Genomic DNA, 17,718 nt, shown 5'->3' on the forward strand with positions numbered 1-17,718 from the left:
CACTTTGCACCCAAATGTAAGACTTGGGTTCAAAAAACAGCTTCACAGGTACAAGATAAAGGAGGTGTGGTTAGACGACAGTTCATCTGGAAAAGATCTGGGAGTTTTAGTGAACTCCTGGCTCAGTACTAGTGAACATTTGTGACAGGGCAGCCAGGAAAGCCAAGATAATAAAAGAAGCATTGTGGTCAAGACTAGAGACGTGGTAGACATGACAGTCCCTCACTGTTCTTGCCCTGGCTATACCATATCTGAGAGAACTTTGTTGAGTTCTGGATGCCACGTTTTAAAAAGGACACTGATCAGCTGGAAAAGATCCGTAGGACAGTCAGATGGTTCAGGGCCTTCAGGATCATTCTTCATGACAATTGATTGAGGAAACTTGGGGAGTTTAACTTGCAGAAGAAAAAAAAAAGCCTTGGGAGAGCCAGGGTAGCTGTCATTCAAGTGTCTGAGAGGCAGTTACATGAAAGTAGGATTGGACTTGTTCTGCTTGGCCCAACGGCATTATCAGGAGCAAGGAAGCACCTGTACCAGAAGTGCTGGGTGTGGAGTCACACGACCAGACTTTGTAATCCCTGTACTTCCACTTAATACCAACGTGACTGTGGGACTGTTACTTACATTCTCTGAACCTGATCTGTGAAATTGGGAGTGGACTGGATGACTTTTGTGGTCCCTTTCAGTTGTAAGTCTGATCCTAAGTTGCAGACAGGCACATTTAGGCTTGATGTAAGGAAAAAGCTTCCTAACTATTAGAGCTATCTAAAATTCAGTTGGGCTGCCTGAGGAGTGGTGAGTTCTCTGTGGCTGGAGGTCATAAAAAAACAAAAAAGACTGAATGACCGCTTACTTGTTAGGAATGTTGCCAAGGTCATTATTGTGCAGCAATGGTCTTTAAATTCTCCTCCAACTCTGAGATTGTGAATCCGTGATTTCTAAAAGTTAGGTGGCAATTGACAGTCTATGGAGAATTAGAAAGAATGTGTATTATGACTATTTTTTGACCACTACCAGACCCCTCTTTTTTTCTCCTTTTACAAATGAAGGGAAAGAGCCAATTCTTGCTTTTTGTTTCTAAACAAGATTAGTAAGGGAAAACCTGAAGCCTCTAATGTCAGATGTTAAATGAAGTAGAGAATTGAGGCAATTATCTGAATATTTCAGGCTCTGTCCAAATTACTTTCATCTGAGATAGCTGAATAATTCATGCCCTTTATATTCTAGCCAAACTGGACTACCGGTTGTGCCTGCCTCTGTTCATTTACACAAACTGTCTCCTTGCCTAGAATACTCTTCCAGAGAAAACTGGAAACTAGTATAGCAGAAACTAGACATAGACCAACATCTTAAACCGTATACCAAGATAAGATCAAAATGGGAATGTGACTTAGACATAAGAGATGATACATAAGCAAATTAGGAGAACAAGGAATAGTTTGTCAGATCTATGGAGAAGGGAAGAATTTATGACCAAACAGGAGATAGAGAACATTATGAAATGCAAAATGGATAATTTGGATTACATTAAATTAAAAAGGTTTTGCACAAACGAAACCAATGCAACCAAGATTTGAAGGAAAGCAGAAAGCTGGGAAACAATTTTTGCTGCCAGTGTTTCTGATAAAAGTCTCATTTCTAAAATATATAGACAACTGAGTCAAATTTATAAGAATACAAGTCATTCCCCAATTGATAAATGGTCAAAGGATATGAACAGGCAGTTTTCAAATTAAGAAATTAAAGCTATCTATAGTCATGAAAATATGCTCTAAATCATTGATTAGAGAAATGCAAATTAAAGCAACTCTGTGGTACCACCTCAAACCTATCAGATTGGCTAATAAGACAGAAAAGGAAAATGATAATTGTTGGAGAAGATGTGGTGAAATTGGAACACTAATGAATTGTTGATTGAGTTGTGAACTGATCCAATCATTCTGGAGAGCAATTTGGAACTATGCCTAAAGGGCTATAAAACTGCATACCCTTTGATCCAGCAATACCACTACTAGGTCTGTATCTCAAGGAGATGATAAAAAAGGGAAAAGGACCCGCGTGTACAAAAACATTTTTAGCAGCTCTTTTTGGTATCAAAGAATTGGATCTTTTTGGTATCTTCTTTGGTATCAGAGAATTGGAAATTGAGGGGATGCCTATGAATTGGGGAATGGCTGAACAAATTGTGGTAGATGAATGTAATGGAATACTATTTTTCTATTAAGAAATGATGAACAGGTGGATTTCAGAAAAACTTGAAAAGACTTACACGAACTGATGCTAAGAGTAACATTGTGTGATAGCCAACTTTGATAGACTTAGCTCTTCTCAGCAATACAGTGATCTTAGACAATTCCAAAAATCTCATGATGGGAAATGCTAGCCACATCCAGAAAAAGAATTATGGAGTTTGAATGCAGATCAAAGCATAATTTTTTCACTTTTTTTGTTTTTTCTTTCTTGTGGTTTTTCCCTTTTGTTCTGATTCTTCTTTCACAATGTGATTAATGTGGAAATATGTTTAATATCATTGTACATGTATAATCTGTATCAGATTGTATGCTATCTTGGAGGGGGAAGGGAAGGAGGGAGAAAAAAATTGGAATTCAGAATCTTATAAAAGTGAATGTTGAAAACTATTTTTACATGTAATTGGAAAAAATAAAATACTATTAAGTGGGAAAAAAATAAAGTACATTGGGAAGTGGAGGAATCAAAAAAAAAAAAAAGGAATGCTCTCCCAGAATCCTTGTTGTCTTTCAGGATTTGGCTCTACATGCTACTTCCTTGGTGAATGAAGCATTCCCTGTAACACTGCCTCATTCCCCCCTCCTCCCCTGAGTCGCCTTTTCCATCCCCTCCAGCTAGTGCTCTCTCCTTCAAATTACCTTGTATTTACTTACCCCTGTGCATATTGGTGCCTTGTCTTTTTCCTTCCCTCTCCCCTGTCCCTGCCTTTCCCCTCCCCCTCTCCAAATGTAAGGCACCTGAGGGCAAAAACTGTTTAATTTTTATGGTTGAATTCGGTCTTTCCCATTTTAGACACTGAATAAATATTTGTGGGATTGAACGGAAAAATTCAGGTAAAAATGAAGGTTTGCTTCTGTCTCCCAAATGATTTTCATTTTACCTTGGTCATATAAACCTTACTTAAAGGTATTTATGGTTGAAGTAATTTTTGAAAAACATTTTTGTTGGTATCTTTTGTCTTTGTATCAGTTTCAGTTCCAAGTACAGAGTTCCCCCTTTCCTACCCAGAGAAAACTGACCCCTTTCCTGAGTCTAACAGTATATTCAGTATTCTATACCTACAGGCTCCCACCTTTGCTCAGTTATATTTTTTCCTTCTTTTTTTGCTTTTCGGTGAGGCAGTTGGGGTTAAGTGACTTGCCCAGGGTCACACAGCTAGTAAGTGTCAAGTGTCTGAGGCTGGATTTGAACTCGGGTCCTGTTGACTCCAAGACTGGAGCTCTATCCACTGTGCCACCTAACTGCTGTGCTCAGTTATATTTTTAACAAGATAGTTCTCTCCCTTGGAAGTGTTGATTTTTTTCATGTTTTACTTTAAGTGTAAGTTAGCTTAAGTTCAGTATCACTAAAGGCACAGTCTTGAAGCACTGACTTAGCAACAATAAAATTAACCTTCTTGGAGAAAAGTGGTGGAAAATCCAAAGAGAAATGTGACCACTGTTTTCCTGTTTTTTTAAAGAGTCTTTTTTTGGGGTACAGGTAGGTAAGTGTCAAGCGTATGATACATGTAAGAGTGTTCTTCTCATGTGATCGTTAACGTTAGCCCATTTCTTTCCACAGAATTCAGCTGCCTCTGGTTCCAGCTGGTCGGGATTAGATCTGATTATTTTATTTGGAACTCTGGGCCACGTTCTGAGTTTGGGTGCAAGCAGTTTTATAGAAGAAGAACACCAAACCTGGTATTTTCTTGTCAATACTCTCTGTCTAGCACTGGGCCATGAAATATGTAGAAACCACTTTCTTGGGAAGGACTTTGATCATAATTTAGCTGTGGAAGGAGATTTTCAAAAAGATACTAAGAAAGTTTTACAATACAGAAATGACTCTGTGGATGTTCCAGAGTACGACAAAATGCACAAGATATCTTCTTTGGAACTGCCAGAGGGCTACGAAAAGTGGTTGGGATTGGCCAGTCCATGGCTTATATTGATTTGCTGTAGACTGCTCCGCTCATTAAATCAGACTGGAGTGCAGTGGGCTCATCGACCAGACTTTGGCCACTGGCTGACCAGGTAAGAATGTCAAGTGTTAAATTCTTTTGCTCTTGAATTATTGTATTCTTTAAAGTGAAAAGTTCATTCGTATTTTTTACATTCTTTACATCAGAACTTCACACTGATATAAAAAGTATTTAAAATTAGAGGAGATGAAAGAGGATCCCTTAGTCTGTAATGTTAGAGGAGAAATCCATCTTGAGTGCTATTCAGTTAGAACTAGCTTTATTAACGCTGGGTTTGTCATCACTCCACAAATTTTATAATGACAGTTTTAAGTAAAATGCAGTTTTTCCAATAGAAGTGTCACCAGTGACTAATTTTGGATAAAGATTTCTAATAACTAATTAGTCACCAAGCATTTTTGTGCTAGGCAGTTGAGATAGAAATAAAAAATGGTCCCTGCCCTCAAGGAGCTTATATTCTAACATGGGAAACAACATGTGTGTGTGTGTGTGTGTGTGTGTGTAGATATAGATATAAGATATATATCTACATAGCTACACATATACCCATCTCTCTCCCTCTCTCTCTCTCCCTCTCTCTCTCTCTGTCTCGAGAGGGAGAGTACACATTTATATAGAGCTTTAAAATTTGCAAAACCTTTACATGTATTATTTCATTTGATCCTTATGGCATCTCTGTCAGGTAGGTAGTATATTATTCTCATTTTAGAAATAAAGCAGCTAAGACTTAGAGGAGATAAATGATTTGTCTCATCACCCAGCTAGTCAGTATTGGGGGCAGGAACTGACTGCAGGTCTTCATGACTTCATGTCTAGCACTCTATCCATCATGTTATGGTGCTTCGTTGCTGCTGTGTATGAGACCCATGCAGAGGAGATGAACAGCAACCGTAGATGAGAAAGCACTAGTAGCTGAGATGACCAGGTAAAAGGCGGTATTTGAATTTAGTTCTGAAGGAATCAGGCATTCCAAGGGCAGCCATGAGGAAGAGGAGCATTCTTGGCATGGAGACCGGGCAGTGGAGGGTTGTGTGTGAGGTGCAGCAAATAGGCCACTGGGACAGACCATAGAGCAGGCGAGTGGAGGGGAGTCATATCTAGGGCTGGAGTGCTAGGAAGGGACCAGATAGTGCGTGTCTTTAAGTGCCAAGCAAGGGAGTTTGTATCTAATCTTAGAGGGAAGAGGGAGCCACTTAACAGCCATGTCCAATCAGCTCTTCTTAGCCCTCATCCTTCTTGACCTCTCTCTGTTAGTCACTTGGCATTTTGGTCTTCTCCTCCTAGATATTCTCTCCTCCTGGAGTTTCAAGACCCTGCTCTTTCCTGGTTTGCTTCTTGCATGTCTGCCCTCAGTCTCTTTTTTTGGTTCATCATCCATAGCCCACCTCTGATTTGTGCTTGTACTGCTGTGCTTGGGCCCCTCTCTATGTTCTCTTTCTCTATGACCCACAGTTCTGATGGGTTCAATTATCATCTCTATATGGATGATGGGGCAGCTCGATGGTGCAGTGGATAGTTCTGGGCCTAAAGTCAGGAAGCCTCCCCTCCTGACTTCACATCTGGCCTCAGACACTTACCAAACCTGTGTGACCTGGGCAAGACACTTAACCCTGGTTGCCTCAGTTTCCTCATCTGTAAAACGAAATGGCAAACCACTCTAATATCTTTGCCAAGAAAACCCTAAATGGGGCCACAAGGAGTTGGACACAACTATAAAACGACCTAACAAAAATAACCACAATACAGATGACTCCCAGATCTCTATATACAGTCTCAGTTTCTCTCTTGAGCTCCAGTCCTGCATCATGAATTACTATTAGACGTTTCTAACTGGATGTCCTACAGGCATCTTAAACTCTTCATGTTTAAAACGGAACCATTGTCTTCTCTCCATCCCCCTAACCTTCCTTTTTCAGGCTTGACGGTCTCTATTTAAGGGCACCACCATTCATGTACTTGCCCAAGTTCAGACCTCAGATTCATCCTCATTTCTTCCCTTTCCTTCACCTCCCCCCAGTCACTGCAATGTAGCAGTCACTTGCCAAGTCTTTTTAATTTTGCCTCCACAGTATCTCTCAAATCCATCCCCTTTTTTTCTGCTCATATAGCCACTTTAGTTTATTTCTTCATCATTTCTCATGTGGTTTCCTGCAGTGGCCTCCTATTTGTTCTTTCTGTCCCCATTCTCTTATCTCTTCAAGCTATCCTCCACACAGCTGTCAGATTGATATTTTCAAAGCACAGGTCTGACCATGTCATTCACCTGTTTAGGAAGCTTCAGTAGTTTCCATTTGAAAATAAATTCCTCCTAATACCTAACAGTATAACTATTGCTATATGCCAGGCTTTCTGCTGAGCACGCTGTTATTTCATTTGATCCTCACAACAACCTTGGGAGGTAGATGCTATTATCATCCCCATTTTACAGGTGAGGAAACTGAGGCGAACAGTTTAAATGTCTTGTCCAGGGTCACATAGTTAATAAGTATCCGGGGCTAGATTTGAAATCAGGTCTTCTTGACTCCAGGCCTGCTTCTGTGTGCACTGGGCTACCCAGCTGCCCCAGTGTCCCAGATGTTTAGCATATAAACCCCCTAGCAATTTGACTCCAGTCAGTCTTTCCACTTGAACATTATTCCCCTTGCATTTTGCATTCCAGTCAAGCTGTTCCCAAATGTGACGTTGGTCCCCTATTTGTGCTTTTGCCTAGGTTGTCCCCATGCCTCGAGTGCACTCTCTTCTCACCTCTGCCAGTTTGAATCCCAAGTTTTCCTCAAGGCTTAACTCATGTTACCTCCTACATGAGACCTGTCCTTATTTGTCTCTGTTTGCTAGACACCTCCACTTTTGAAATTGCTTCATATTTACTTTGCACAATGCATGCCCACAAACATACTGTATTTACTTGTCTATACTCATGTTGTTTCCTGCCAGTAGGATTTCCAACACTACTTTAGGGCAAGTACTGTTATATTTTTGTCTTTGTATTCCCAGCACCTCCTACAATGCCTAGGAAGTACATGAGGTGCTTGATAATTGCTTGTTGAATGAATGTAGAACGAATCTCCGTTAATAATAGTATTCATTATGCTGAGACCTACTTGAATTCCTTATGATCATTTGAGTTGTCTGCCTGGGCCATTTGGGCACGTAAATGGACATGGCCTTTGTAGCACTTGTACTTAGAGCCATGTAGGGCACATGTTTGTTGGCTAATTGACTCTGGAATGAGCTAATGAAGGCTTTTTGTTTCATTAGGTCATTAACGAAAACCCGGAGCACAAATGGAGATAATTACATTATTGGCTGTGGAAAATGCAGTGAAGGTTTTAGTTGGCAACTTAGGCAGCATAAGGGGTGCTTTAGAGAAGGAAAGGCTGGACTAGGGAGGTGGGCAGGAACAGGGAGCCAATGAGAGTGGGGCTACTGTAACCTAATCCTGTTCCCCCATTTCTCAGTATAAACAAACTTCTCTGGACCACCCTTCCTCTGCTGGGTCTACCTTCCTCTTCCTTTTCTTTTTTTTCTCTCTCTTTATCTATTAGAAGATATTGATGAGTTGAGAATGAGAATGGTAACCAGAGCTGGTGATAATCTGGTATTCAGGTCTTTCTTTATAACCTTCCACCCTCTCAATCTACCTTGTTATATGAGAGAGAGAAACTAGGAAGTAGTGAGGGTTAAGGTCAGCATGGTGATCATGGAATGATTTTCACTTTGTAGTGTCCTGAACAAATTAATGCAAATCTCTGTGGGTATAGAGACCAGACAATCCAGGTTTTTTATTACATACCTGTAGACAACTTGTGTCCCATGATTGTGGGAACTTTATGGCTAAGGAAACTACTCAACTGTGATTTACAGAATAATTTCATTTGGTCATACTAAATGAGATATAATTGGCAAAATAATTAGTAGTACCACACAGTTTATCTGTACCACACAGTGTAGCAAGCTGAGATTTAGAATAAATGACATTTTCTTGGATTCTTCCTATTTATTATAACTAACTATATGTATGTAAAATACAAAATCATACACACAGGTTTCGGAAACGTTCTTTGTACTTATATCTATAGCATCTAACAGTAATTATTGATGGACATATTCCAGTTAACTTGACTTTTGTGGGCTAGTCTGGAAACGTAACTATCATATATACCACAAGGGAAAAATTATATTTAGCAACTTCAGATATCCAGGTAACTACAAACTTTTGCATCCTGACTTGTCCGTAAAGGTTGGGGATGCTGTTGATAAACATTGTGGTTGTTTCTGCTGAGCCCATGTAAGCTCTGAAGATCATTATCCCAACTCCCCCTCTTATAGACCAGTGTCAAGTCCCAAAGCAAGGCTCTATCTCCCCCTTTAGGTTCTAGGGGTACCCCTGAAGAGTTGAGGGAGATTAATGCCATTGGTTTTAACTCCCATCATTGTGCTCCCTCCAAGATCATCAGTTGAATCATTTAGCCTGTCCCAAGATTTATCAGTTGAACCATTTAGTCAGCCAGCCTTAAATTGTTTTAAGAAAACGGTGTTTACTAAGGTAGCACAATAAGAGCAGTCGTTAACAAAAATCCAAAAATCTGTGTCACCCACTCTCACAAGTACTTATAGTCCCAGGAAGAGTGGGCTCAAGCTTGAGAGAGCACTTGTAGCATAAAGGTGACTCACTGTTCTTGGTTTCTGGAAGTTCCCTTTCATGGGGTGCTCAAAAGCATGGTGAATCTTCTATGTCTAGTTTATCCTTGGCTCCAGCAGACTACTGTTGGCCTAGGGCAATACTAAGATGATGGGAAGATGGGAAGGCCAAAATACTCAGGACCCTTTAAAATGTGCGAGGTTCTTTTCCAGTCAGAATAAGGGGCAGGGAGGGGAGACCTATGCCAAGGTTGGAGCTGACATTTTTCTTCCCTCATCTCCAATTGATTCTACTTCAGGGTTTAATGAATGGAACTCTTGCTCCAATTTTTGAAGTTTTTTCCAAAGAAAAGAGTTTCCCTTATTTTTATATTATTTACTGTGATATATAAATATTACCTTTTATTTAGGAAATAGTGAACAGAAATATGGTTATGTTTTTTGATATTGTTGTTTTGGACAGAAAATCTAAACAGTTTATTCTGAAAAAAAGAAAGCATTTTAAATGTGCATCTTAGCCATTAACTTGCTACAGATTTGTAGAAATGTAGTAATTAGGTTATACTTTGCAATAATTTGTGGCATTTTCTGTTTCATTGCAGTTCTGATCATAAAGCTGAACTCTCTGTTCTGGCATTTCTATCCCTTGTCATGATCTTCATTCTGGTTCAGAGAAGATGCTGTCCTGTTTCAAAAGTAGCAATGGCACTGGGGCTCTTGGGAGTCTATTGCTACCGAGCAGCATTTGGAAATGTCTTTTTGCCATGGCAACGAGATAACAAAGATATTTCTAAGTAAGTTCATAGGCAGATATGTAAATCTTGTTTTAGATCTTTTTTAATAACTTGTGTACTGAAAGGCATTGTGTTGTTGCTTATAATGTCAATTTAGTTCTTAAAAGTCATGTATTATGTTTTTCATTAATTATAATAAGGTAAAATTTTAATTGACTGCAACCCAGCTAACCATTTTGCTTTTTAGGAGGAAAAGGCAGCTGATGAAGATTTATTTAAAAAACAAACGTATAAAAAGTCTCCCAATTTATAGGGTATGCCATAGAATCGAGAGAGAGAGAGATTTCTGTTCAACCTTGAATTGACCCGAAAATTTGAGTAGTCAGAATTCAAGCCTGCCATAGTATAGGTTTGACTGTTATCTAGATTCTAGAATATCCAGAGAGTAAGATGGTCTGGAGAAAAGGCACTTCTCTATAATTGAAGGATAAGTACCCAAATCTTCATCTTAATTGTGTTTGGAAATCTTTCTGAAATAGCACACTTCCTTACCTTAGAAAACAAAGTATTCTCAACATGATTTAATCTTTCCTTGATGATCCAAGGTTACTATTCAGAGCCTCAGATGCCCTGCTATAGATGAGGATGTATAGGACAAGTACTGATGTAGATCATAGGAACTCAAAGTTGGGACCTTAGACATCATCCGGTCTGCCCTGTAGCTTAGCTACAGCATCTTGATCCGTTCCACATACTTTCCCGGACCTCTACCACAGGGAACCTACTGCCTCCCAAGGCACCTATTTCACTCTGAGATAGATCAAATTATAGGAAGTTTTTCCTTATATTTAGCCAAAATATGCCTCTGTGCTGTAGCCATGGGTTCTCATCTTGCCTCTGAGATAAGCAGACTTGAACATTTCTAACTCCTCTTTTTAAAATATCTGGAGATAGCTTTCATGCCCTCGATGAGCCTCCTCTTTGCCAGGCTAAACTTTTGTGATTCTTTAAACTTACCCTTTTATGGAATGGTCTGCAGTCATTTTGCCTTTCTGATCACCTTTCTGTGGACCAGACCTTTTGAGCTAGGACCGGCTTTCTTTCACCTTGGGCAAATTAACATTCTTTGGAGCCTAGGAAAATAATTCCTCATCTGTGTGAAAGGTGTCCCACACCCGTTGCTGTTTGTTGTTCATCCTTAATTTTCTAAGGAGACCAGTGACATCCCAGGTTGATGTCTTAATTTGTGAGTGAATTGGACTTAAGTGAGGCTGAGTTGGACAAAGTCCAAAGTGAGGCTAAAGCCTCACTCTCTCTTCCAGAGTCATGGAAGTCCAGTGGCTGTTAGATTCTTTCTATTTCTACTTTGCCCTCTGGTTCTAAGAGATCTGGACAGTTTTCTTTTAAGACTTCTTGAAATAAGGTGTGTGGGCTCTTTTTTCGGTTATGGTGTTTAATAGTACAATGATTCTTAGATTTTTTTTCTCCTTGATTATTTTCCAGGTCAGTTTTTTATTGTTGTGAGATAGCTTACATTTTCTTTTATATTTTCAGTCTTTTAAGTTTGTTTTAATATTGCTTGTTGCTTCATGGAGTCATTAGCTTCTGTTTGGTCCATTCAAAATTTCAGGGAGTTCTGCTTGGACAAGGTCTTGTACCTCTTGTGCCAAGCCGTTCATTCTTTTTCTAGTTCTTGCTTCCATAGCTCTCGTCTCTTTTCCACTGTTTTCCTCGAGTACTCTAATTTCATTTATAAAAATATTTTAAATTCTTTTTTAAATTCCTGCTTCATCTCTTCCAGGCACTATAGTTGAGTTTGTGTCTAAGATGTGTTTTCTCTGAAGCTTTGCATATAGATGTTTTGGAGTCATCCTCTACTCCTGGGTGTGTGTCTTAAGCTTCCCTGCCACCGTAACAGCTCTTTCTGGGGAGATTCTTTTTTTGTTTGCCCAATCTTCCAGCCTCAAGAAGTCAGCAAGTACCCTTACTTTGAACTTGATATTAGAGCTGGGCTCTTTGGTACTTGTGGTGGGAAGATCTGGGCTGCTCTTGTTGCATTTTTCTTGAGACTTCTGAGTATTGTGTTATTCTAGGAACTCAGAGACATCCTGCAAACCTGCACATTTTCAGTGGTCTGATCCACAGCAAAGTCTAGTTGCTATCCTTCTACTCAGAGGAGAAGCGTGCTTAGTTTAAAAAAAAAAAAAAGATATACTTTGTTTTAGCTATGTTCAGTTTTATGTGTCATCAGGGCATTCATACAGTGATGTTCTGTAGGTAGCTGGGGATGTAGGTCTGGAGCTTTGGAAAGAAGAGAGACTTAGAAGTCATCTGTATGGTGCTGAGAGTTAGAATCATGGAAGTGAGTAAAATTGCCAAGGAAGAGAATGTAGACAGGGCAAATAACGAAGTACAGTAAATTCTGGGGAATACTAATAGAATGCATTTTCCTTGAGGGCGGTGATTTTTGTTTCTGATTTTGTATTACCTAGCAAGTGCCTTGTAAGGACTTTTAATAAATATTTATTGAACTGAATATCCATTTTAAGGAATCTGGAGAAGGAAAAGGATCAAGAAAAAGAGACAGAGAAGAAGTGGTTCATTTGTAAAGACCTCTTCCTGTACAATTAGACTACTTTAGAGAACTTGGAACCCAAAAGTGCAGTAATCTAAAGGGAAAAATTTAAGGGTGATTATTTACCTTTTTCTTATATTTTAGCTCCCTTATGGACAGAACCTACTGCAGAATAGCCAGCCAACAGAAGGGGGGAAAGGCAGCTTGGAATTTCTCCATCCAGAAAGCCAATGATTGCCTTAATGAAAGCACTGTGGCAATTAACATACAGGCAGAAGTTTGCTAATTACTGATTGCTCTCATATCTGGGAATATTAGCACCAGATAAACAAAGGAAGTCCATAAGAAGACTGCTCCAGGGACCTGTAATCACTTGGTTAGAAGCCAGAAAACCGGGTAGCCAGAGCAAACTCCCTGCAAGTTTTGAGGGCATTCAGTGAGGGAAGCCACACACAACCAAGGACCCAAGATTCGGAAGAACAGTTCCAGTAAGTAGCAGAGATTACACCTGCATCGAACCATTTGGGCTTCCTCTAGAAATAAAGACCAAATTACCCTATCAGAAGAGAAAGTATTCCTTGATAGGATAAAAATTATCGAAGAAAGAAACCATGGAAGAAAAGGCTCTGAAGAAGTAGAGAGGCTTTAAACAACACGCGCTGCCCTCTGCCTGCACTATCATAATAGTATTCTAACAGGTCTTTGCATCTCCCCACTTTCTGTTTTCTTTATGCCTTTAATGCTGCTATGATGCATAGATGTGGTCACATTCTAAACTAGTTCATAAACTAGTTAAAACTTATTTAAAAAGGAGGTAAGGAAGTTGAGAACCTCCAGAGTTCATCCTCAGGCCAGTGAACCAGTAGGGGAAAGGTAGCTTAGTAGGCTTTAATGGGATCTTAGTGGACCAGAAAAGTTGCTTGTCTTCCTGCTTGCGCTACCTCCTTCGTAAGCTTGTTGTGAAGAAGCCAAGCAAAGCCTTGGCTCACTTCAGAGTGCTTGGTATGGATAGGCCACACCTTTATCAGAAGCAGCTGATGTATTTATCTGACCTCACCTTGGGTCTCTACTTCTGGGCCTCTTTTTTTTTTTTTCTTACAAGTTTAAAGAACCTTCCACATTCTTCCTGTAGGTGGTATTATGTAGAAACATATATCTTAAGGGATCTTGGTGATCTCTGATAGTTTTTAGAACATTCAAATAAGACTGTATAGGGTCCTTCCTCCTACCAGACTTCACAATCGTTCTATGTTGAAAGCCACGATGGATGTTGTATGTCTTAAGTTCAGTGTTTTGGGAAATCCTAGGGGATTCTCCGACAATCACCTTTGTTTATCCCTTGTTGAAATGACGACCAGCCAGGCCAGTCACAGGCCTAACTGTGCTGTTTAGTTCAGTCTCTTGGAAGACAATTGCTGCCTCCTTGTGTTCATAATATTTTCCCTAGAGGGAGCAAGGGGACAAAATAAGGAATCCCATCCAGTCCTGATTTCTGAAGTGCTAAACTAGAGGCCCATGCTGGTATTGAACAGGAAGCCTTGGGATCTATGACCTGGCTGAGGTTCTCCTCAGTTAGCCGTTTGGCGTGATCTCACAAAGTCATCAGCACAGTGCCCACCTCAACATAACTTCTTGTAAACATTTAATAGATGAAAGTGATGTAGAGGTTTCCGGCCTCTCCATCCCTTTAGGACCAGGTGGCAGAGAATGAACTGGATGACTTCCCTTTCTATAAAGCAAGAATATGTTAAGGCTCTCCGACTCATCCTTAGTTTTTCTAAATAAATCTCCCTGGTGCCTTTAAAAGCCAGGGTGTCCTGTGGAGTCTGCTGCCTAACAAAGAAAGGAGCAAGAGTGCCACTGAAGGTCATTCTTGGGAATTTTGGTTTTTTTAGTAATTTTGAAATGAAACGGTTGGATGGGGCTGACTTTCAGAGTAAAGAACTAAGAAGTGGGCGAGTCAAGCAGTCCCTGACGTAAAGTAGGGCTCTGAGAGACATGGCTTTAACCAGGGCAGGGCAGCACTTGCCTGCCAAGACCTGCATGTGTCCCCAGCACCAGCAGGGGGCAGCAGCAGTCTGGTTTCCAACTCCACAGTTGGTCTACAAACCGAGGGAGTTCAGCCTAGGAGTGGCCAGAGAGATGATGGGTCAGCAGGAGGAGCAGCGGAGTCTAGCTGGGAGGGGAGGGTCTAAAAGCAGCATCTTCTCCCCTGCAGCAGACTGAGGTTATCCACAGCAGAGCCCGTGGATGCTGGGTAGGCATCTTTGGGATGCCTAGGGCTCTTTGGGAGAGGGTCCCTTTGAGGAGGCTGCTGCAGCCTGGGAACCACAGTGCTGCTTCTTCCAGGAAGCCTTTTGGGGTTTTGTTGTTGTTGTTGTTTTGTTTATGTTTTTGTTTGTTTGGCTAGGCAGTGGGGTTAAGGGACTTCTCAGGGTCATACAGCTACTAAGTGTTATGTGTCTGAGGCCAGATTTGAACTCAGGTCCTCCTGACTCCAGGGCTGGTGCTCTATCCGCTGCACCATCTAGCTGTCCCCAGGACAGCTTCTGACAGTGCCCTTGTTAAAGTGGACCTATCCTTTTTTTTTTCCCTGATGTCCCTCTGTGGCATCTCCTCTGCTTTTACCACATAACTAACTCACGTTATTTCTCTATGTGTGAAAGAGGGATTAGATTTGTTCTACTTGGCCCTTGAGGACACAACTACAGCCCAGGGTAGGGGTTTACAGGGAGACAGGTGTCATTTTGTTATGAGAAAAGACTTCTGGGAAAACTAGAGCTGTCCAAAAGCGGAATGGGCTGCTTTAGGAAGCAGTGAGCTCCCCACCTCAGGAGGTCTTCAAGCAGAGCCCAGATCATCATTTTTGGGGATGTTATGGAAGATTCCTGCTTTGGGTAAAGGTTGGACCAGATAACCTCTGAATAATAACTAACATTTCTATAGCACTTACTGTATTCTGGTACAGTGCTGAGTCCTTTACAATTACTATCCCCATTCTACAGATGAGGAAACTGAGGCAAGAAGTTACGTGACTTGCCCAGGGTCACACGCACATGTGTAGTGTCTGAGGCACTATCTAAACTCAAGTGTTCCCAATTAGCTGCCCCATCTATAAGATACTACAGACGCGTCTCATTTTATTGTGCTTTGCAGATATGGGGGGGGTGCTTTTATAAATTAAAGGTTTGTGGTAACCCTCCATTGAGCAAGTCTGTCGGCTTGATTTTTTCAACAAATATGTGCTCACATCCTGTCTCTGTGTCATGTTTTGGTAATTCTTGCAATATTTCAGACTTCCATTATCATTATGTCTGTTGTCAGTGATCTTTGATGTTACTATTGTAATTGTTTTGGACCTCCACAAACTGCTCTCATACACGATAGGAAGCTTCATAGACAAATGTGTGTGCTCTACCTGCCCCACCCACCGACTGTTCACGGCTTTCTCCCTCTCCTCGGGCCTCCCAATGCCTTCAGACACAGCATTGAAATTAGGCCAGTTAATAACTTTACAGTGGCCTCTGCGTGTTCAAGTGAAAGGAAGAGTCAATCGGTTCAGCAAGCTTCATTGTTGTCTTATTTTAATAAATTGCCACAGTCACCCCAACCTTCAGCAACCCCCACCCTGATCAGGCAGCAGTCATCAACATCGATGCCAGACCTCTACCAGCAAAAAGATTATGACTCACTGAAGACTCAGATGAGGGTTAGCATTTTTTAGCAATGAAGTATTTTTTAATTAAGATATGTATGTTTATTTTAAATAAAATACTATTGCCCACTTAATAAACTACAGTATACTGTAAGCATAACTTTTATGTGTCCTGGGAAATGAAAAAATTCATGTGACTTGCATTATTGTGATATTTGCTTTATTGTGCTGATCTGGAACCAAACCTGCTATATCTCTGAGGTATGGCTGTAACACTGCTATAATCCATAGTATTTGTTGTACATTAGAGAGTTGAAAAACAGTAATTCTGTGATTCTGATAGAATTAGTAATTCAGTGGCTCACCCAGGGGCCTGAAATTGCATCATTTATTATAGTTTAAGGCACCTTGTTCTTCATATCAGAATTGTGCCTTTGATAACGGAACCAATATAGTGATTTTTCAGACTACTCGTGGCAAACCAATGGAACTTTGCTTTTGGTTTGCTGTAATCACATAAATATTACCTTGAATCTTAAACTCCAGGCTCCCCCTCCTTCCATCTCACCTGATAACACAGAGCACTGTCAGATATGTTAGAATAGAGTGGGATACCATCCTTCCTTTTTTTATGCACACACAAAGGCTTATTCTTAGTGTCCCCTACCAATGGGGCAGTGAAGTTGATTCCATGGAGTTTTAGCCAGCAGAACTAGCTTGTGTTAACTGTTTGCTTTGATGCAAATAGAATTATATGCCACATATGGAAGTAAGTACTTGGATTTTACAGAAAGATGCTAATACACCTAATTTGTTCTCTCTCTTTTAGGGGAATTATTGAAGCTCGCTTTGTGTATGTCTTTGTTCTGGGTATTCTTTTCACCGGAACCAAAGACTTGCTTAAGTCCCAAGTCATTTCTGCAGATGTCAATATCAAGAGTCGAGGTTTGTGGGAAATATATAGCGGATTAGTTCTCCTAGCAGCCTTGTTGCTCCGACCTCACAATCTTCCTGTTTTGGTGTTTAGTCTGTTGATTCAAGCTGTAATGACAAAATTCATCTGGAAGCCCTTGAAACACGATGCAGCTCAAATTACCATAATGCATTATTGGTTTGGCCAAGCGTTCTTTTATTTTCAGGTATGTTGTTTACTTTTTACCTATCTTCTGTTTTTTAGACTTCTGCCTTTTAGAGTCTTCTGTTTACTTTTTACATGCTATTGTTTCTGCTTTCTTTAACTTGGGGAAAATTATTATTAACAATATTACAGGTCTAGAAGTTGTAGTCTTTGCTGAAAGAAATAATTGTTTGTCAATGTGTAGCATTATGATTTATATGTATTATAAAAATATTTTATTAATATATTTTGTTTTTTACATCAGCTTCATTTCCAAATATACTCCTTACTTTTCCCCTACCCAGTGAGCTGTGCCCCATGATGAAGAATAAAGAGAGGGAAGACTTTTCAGCAAAACCAGCCAGCACGACCATCTGACAGTGTAGGCATTATTCTAGTCCATAGTCCCTCACCTCTGCAAAGAAGGAAGGAGAGCACATTTTATCAACTCTTCTCCTAGGTCAAGCTTCTTCATTATAATTATACAGTGATCAGTTCTCTCCATTTATTTTGTTGTCTGTCATTGTGTAAATTGTTTTCTTGGTTTTGCTTACTTCATTCTGTATCACTTTATATGTCTTCCCATGCTTCTCTGCATCCTTCATATTCATTGTTTTCTTAGGCATGGTAATATTCCACTAATGGCAGTTACTTATTTTCCAGTCTTTGCTGTTGTAGAAGGAGATGCTATGAATAGATGAATGATTTGGTGTATATGGGTCCTTTCTTTTCTGTCTTTGATTTCCTTGGTGTGTGTGTGTGTGTGTGTGTGTGTGTGTACACGTA

The 17,718-nt window shown here is 40.2% G+C and overlaps 1 protein-coding gene across 3 annotated transcripts in view; it reads left to right on the plus strand.

Annotated features, from left to right (window-relative positions):
- LOC114034008 (GPI ethanolamine phosphate transferase 2-like) overlaps nucleotides 1–17,718 on the plus strand; it is a 90,701-nt gene that overhangs the window by 38,064 nt on the left and 34,919 nt on the right. For all 3 annotated transcript variants that reach the window (XM_027849654.1, XM_027849653.1, XM_027849655.1), the window contains 3 exons: nucleotides 3,811–4,262; nucleotides 9,454–9,645; nucleotides 16,645–16,954. In XM_027849654.1, the coding sequence (XP_027705455.1) occupies nucleotides 3,811–4,262; nucleotides 9,454–9,645; nucleotides 16,645–16,954 (954 nt within the window). The remainder of the gene's footprint in view (nucleotides 1–3,810; nucleotides 4,263–9,453; nucleotides 9,646–16,644; nucleotides 16,955–17,718) is intronic.

This window comes from Vombatus ursinus, unplaced genomic scaffold (assembly GCF_900497805.2).
Source record: "Vombatus ursinus unplaced genomic scaffold, bare-nosed wombat genome assembly UNPS02007822.1, whole genome shotgun sequence".
Taxonomy (NCBI): Eukaryota; Metazoa; Chordata; class Mammalia; order Diprotodontia; family Vombatidae; genus Vombatus; species Vombatus ursinus.